Source organism: Silurus aristotelis (genome assembly GCF_946808225.1).
Source record: "Silurus aristotelis genome assembly, chromosome: 7".
Taxonomy (NCBI): Eukaryota; Metazoa; Chordata; class Actinopteri; order Siluriformes; family Siluridae; genus Silurus; species Silurus aristotelis.
This window is the reverse complement of record NC_139580.1, coordinates 2,629,885-2,635,135: the sequence shown is the minus strand read 5'-3', so window position 1 is coordinate 2,635,135 and position 5,251 is coordinate 2,629,885. Positions and strand designations below refer to the sequence as shown.

Below are 5,251 nucleotides of genomic sequence, written 5' to 3'. Positions count from 1 at the left end.
ACAAAACCAATTCAAATAGCCTTATTATAATACACCATATGACCAACAGTATCTTTCTTGTTGAACATCTCCAATTTTATTTCCCCGTGTTTGCTGTTAAAACGAGCGCCAGTCTTTCCACTAGACTTTAGAGTGTGGCAGTGGGGATTAGTGTTCATTCAGATAATGCAGATGCAGATAAACCAGCATTAATTAGTGAAATCTGGTCTCCAGTTGATCCAAGGTGTTTGATGGGGTTCAGGAGGTCGGGGCTCTGTGCAGGACACTAGAGTTCTTCTTCTCCAACCTTCACATCAAGAACGATGTAATTATACTAAACCAGGAACAGGTTTGAGCTTCCTGACGGGACATAGTGAAGCTACAGTGTACAGAGATGCTCTATACAGCTGTGTGCTTCAGACTTCACAACATGTGGGAAGAACCTCATAGGGGTCGTTTATTAACATGTGCTTATCAATTAAAAAAAAAGTAATGATTTGAGTCTGAAAGCCACCGTTATGGAACCTAAACACTTTTTTACCTGGACATGACACCGTAATCTCCACAAGAGCAGGTGTAAGATGAGTCCAGAACACAAACCATGAGTTCAGTCAGTTACATGTACAGAAACTAAAACAGGATTATTGTATTGTCTCATGAGAACTTCTTTAGGGATATTGAGACAGGAAACAGACACTGAACCAGGGTACTGATAGTTCTGGGTTTGGATCAGTGCCCACACAATGCAGTTCTGTTCAGCAGAATTGTGTTTAAAAGGTGGATTTAATTCACTGTTATATTCACACGTGGGCTTTTTTGCGTTGACATGGTGCTGTTTGAGCTCTGAGTTTATATAAATGAAATTGTATTTTTAGGTTTGAACAGAAATAAAGACTAGTTTAGAACCGACAAAAACCATCTTGAAAACTAAAACAGAACCCAAACATTTATTACAAAGTAAAAAGTGATTTTGCAGATAAATGGAATCTGAACTGCAGCTATAAAGTCCATCTGCAACATGAACAAAGACTAAACAGAATTTCAGAGAATTAAATTTGTTCATTTTTTTTTCTATTTGTCAAAATATAACCACCTTAGCCGAATCTATACCCAAAAGTATTTGGACACCTCACTTTTCCAGCCACATGTGGTTCTTCACCAAACTGCTAATGCAAAGTTGTACACGTATGGATGCTGTAGCATGAATCTTTTCCCTCCACTTGAACTAAGACCCAAACCTGTTCCAGCAGAATACCTCAGTGCACAACACCAGCTCCATGAAGATGTTTTGCTAGAGTTGGAGTGGAAGATCTCCCTGCTACAAATCTCCAACCTTACTGAACACATTTAGTGTGAATTGGAACGCTGACTGCACCCCAGGACTCAAAAACTACTAATGCTCTCCAACAGAACTGCACTAGAGGGAGAAGACTGTCCCAATTATCATTGATCTTTAATTTCACATTTCCTTACGTAATGTTTTTTCTCTTCCACAGGACCATTTCAGCTCAGAGTTCAACTCAACTGGTGAAATGCCTCATGTTGATCTGGTGAGAAACAATGGCTCAGAAGCAGTGTGTTTCTGGTGCTAATTTAATTTAATTACTACTTGTATTAGAGGAAGCAGTCAACTTAAAGTCTGACGTAGAATCATGTAGTAGTTCATTCCACCAACACCTCAGCTCACACCTAATACCAGGTAAGAGCAGAACCAATAATAATCATCTGACATGTCCAGATGCATCATCAGATGGTGGAAGGCAACTGATAAAACCTGCACTTGAGTGTAAGCTGGTTACTATGGAGCCACAGTGATGTGGTTTCTGAGGGTGCATTTTAAGATTTGGGTTCTGGTTTAAAAAAATTAAAGATCTGAAAGAGCTCAAAGTAAAATCACAATAACCCAAACACTAATAACCAGGCAGAGAGCGTGAAGTTTCTGAACTGTGGGTTTATTAACATCGGTGAGCGTTTACTTCTTCTTGGACACACCGACGGTACGACCACGACGGCCGGTGGTCTTAGTGTGCTGTCCACGCACACGCAGACTGGAGGGAGAAAAATAAATATAAATTAATAAAGAACCTGGAACACCTGGAGTATTCTGTAGTCTCCAACACAGAGCACATGGAGGAATAATAAAACACATCCTCACCCCCAGAAGTGCCTGAGACCACGGTGAGCCCTGATCTTCTTCAGTCTCTCCAGATCTTCTCTCAGCTTGTTATCCAGACCGTTGGCCAGAACCTGAAACACACCATGAAGGAGTTACTATACATGTCCAATATAATTTCTCACACAACTATTACACAACACACACACCAGAACCTACAGGTCTTAATGCTGACATGTGGCCAAACAGCACATTTTACTATACACTTGTCTTTCTGGTGAACTTTAACAAAACAACTCCATACCCTTCTGAAGCAGGATGTAGCAAGACTGGACCGATATATCGATACGATGAATATCACGATAAAAGATTTCATGATACATTACTGTGTTTACTTATTTGTCCATTTTTAATCATTAGAAATTAAACACTAAACAGGCACCAGTGATTCCACAGGATTTAATAAAACTCATTTTAGGCATAAAAAGAAGTTACAATAGTTTTAACTTCATAGTTTAAAAGTTCCATTAAAAGCGTTTCAGATGTTTGAGTATCATGTTGATATTTTTGAGACATCACCCAACCCCAGATATTTTAAATGTATATATAATTCATTATATTCCTGATCCTGTTTATAAGTACTACATTAATCCAGCCATTAGTCGAGATAATGAAATGTTCTTCTCCAGCATCAAAAACTAAACTTCACCAAACTACACCTACGTTCCAAAAAGGTCACACTTTATCTGATTCTAAAACCAGGAGATTCAGATCAACATCAGCCCAAAGAGATCAAACATCTCAATTACATCCTGCTGACTGTTTTCTCATAAAAGCAAGAAACAATCTTCCAGAGACCCAAGCTCCATGTGTGATCTCACTCTGAGGTCACACCAAAAGTTCTGTTCCATCAGCCTCAACACTGCAGATCACCATAATCCCCACTTGAATGGAGGAAACCTCATCAGCTCATCTCATACCTGGCTGTATTTTCCATCCTTGACGTCCTTCTGCCTGTTGAGGAACCAGTCTGGGATTTTGTACTGGCGAGGATTCTGCATGATCGTTACCACCCTTTCGACCTGCGGAGATAAAAACATTCCATCAACATTTCCATCATCATCATCCATCGTACTTTTATCAATCTCACACTCTGATGTCGTACCTCATCCTCAGTGAGTTCTCCAGCTCTCTTGCTGAGATCAATGTCGGCCTTCCTCAGGACAACGTGGGCGTACCGTCTACCGACACCCTGCACCCACACACACACACACACACACACACACACACACACACACACACACACACACACACCTCAGCATCAAGGAGAACACAGATGAACAGAATAAAACACTTATCAGAAGCGAGCGTTTGGTCAGACCTTGATGGCGGTGATGGCGAAGGCGATCTTCCTCCTACCATCGATGTTCGTGTTGAGAACACGAAGGATGTGCTGGAACTTCTCGGGAATGACGAGAGACTGCGGGAGGAAGAACAGAGCAGACTGGAATGAACTCTATGACATCTCAGAAATTCACTAATCAGAAACCTGTGTGTGGGTCACATGACCACCAGGGCTACTCAATCGAGTTTTAAATAAGTGTTCAGAGTACAGAAACATGGTGAAACTGGTCGCCATGGTTTCACACGTTCTCACCCATCTTCCTTTTCCCTACACCCCATCCATAAACAAGTCCTCCTTCACACCAAGCATTATGGGTAATATTACTTCACCATGTTAGAAGTTTAATCAGGAAGAAGGAGAGCGAGAACCGTTGAGAACCTGAGTCTGAAATACTACTGAAGATAGACAGTAGATGAATTGGGACGTGGCCCAGAGGCACAGTTTCTTAGTCAGAACCCTTTTACACATGTTTAGAAGTTTCACCAGGAAGACAGAGATCCTGGACAGAAGAACCAGAGTCTCTCTAACCACATAATCTCAGATACTACATCACTTCTACAGCTTAGAAAACAAACCCCAGCGTGATCTTTCCACACACTGCATCTCAGAAACCTTATAAAACCCCAGTAAACCCCAATAATGTGAAATTAAGCCCATCTGAAGTGTTCAGGACACCATTGGACCTGGAGAACTTCTGGACACCATAAACCACTTTATTGAGATGTTTTAAACTGAAATATGAATAAACAGCATGGATATTTTGGTGATTTCTACTTCTTCAGACTCTGCACTGAACTTCTCTATAATAAATCTTTATAAACAGGAAAGTTCACACCACCACCTGAGATCTTCTCACCCACACAGAGAAGACCAACATGTGTCTAGTCTTTATATTTCTATAAAACATAGGCGAGATCTACAAATCCAGCTGTTTAATGAATTACACTGTGTCTCTGTACACATCTGGCCTTTATAACACTCCTGCTGAAGTGCCCTGAGATCCGCCATAACACCAAGCAGCACATCTCACCCCTTTATCTCCAAACATCTCCCATCATCTCCCATCTCCGAGCATAAATACAATAACATCCATAATCTACACATCAGCCCTGAATTATTTCTCCCCCCGGTGTGGAGGAAACCTGCCCCGGGAACGCGATGGGAACAGATTTAGAGTGGAAATGTCTTAAAGCTCAGGCTCACACTCACCATCTTGGAAGCTGGTTCCGCGCGAAGAGGAAGTGACGGAGATCTCGCGAGACTTTCACCCCGTCCTTATACCGGAAGTGGAGCCGTCACTAAGCCAAAAAATGTCCCAAAGAGAAAATCTGTAAAAAAAAATATATCCCTAAAAAAAAAACACTAATAATCTTCTAAAAATCTAATGATCACTAAATAATCTTATCATGTTCTTTATTTAATTTTTTAATTTTATAACACATAACTCTTATTTTGTATTCTCATTCCCTTGGCATTGCTGTGTATATTTTTGTAATATTAAAAAATATATATTTACCACATTAATATCTGGTTTTTATTATTTAACTGTTTAATTTATTATTTATTATTTTGCATTTTTTAAATATTAATATTTCTAGAACCTGTAGTATATAATCTTTTGTACATATATAAGTTATAAATAATTATTTCACAATTTTAGCATTAATTACAGTATAATTGATATAAAATGATATTAAATGAAATCATAATTATTTTCAGTGTTGGACAGTAATGAAGTAAATGTAATTTGTTAC

The 5,251-nt window shown here is 39.5% G+C and overlaps 1 protein-coding gene across 1 annotated transcript; it reads right to left on the bottom strand.

The window, feature by feature from the left end:
* Nucleotides 1-1,915: 1,915 nt before the first annotated feature.
* On the bottom strand, nt 1,916-4,795 carry rps18 (ribosomal protein S18). The gene is made up of 6 exons (XM_083545749.1): nt 4,707-4,795; nt 3,474-3,572; nt 3,258-3,344; nt 3,073-3,174; nt 2,135-2,226; nt 1,916-2,027 (listed from the first exon to the last, which is right to left on the bottom strand). Exons 1-6 carry the CDS (start codon nt 4,707-4,709, stop codon nt 1,952-1,954), a joined length of 459 nt encoding a protein of 152 aa, XP_083401875.1. The 5' UTR covers nt 4,710-4,795; the 3' UTR covers nt 1,916-1,951.
* Nucleotides 4,796-5,251: the final 456 nt, after the last annotated feature.

Coding starts and splice junctions, on each gene's coding strand:
- rps18 (XM_083545749.1), bottom strand. Junction 2,227..3,072: donor AGGATGGAAAATACAGCCAG/GTATGAGATGAG, acceptor GGTGTGTTTCAG/GTTCTGGCCAACGGTCTGGA. Junction 2,028..2,134: donor GGTCTCAGGCACTTCTGGGG/GTGAGGATGTGT, acceptor TTCTCCCTCCAG/TCTGCGTGTGCGTGGACAGC.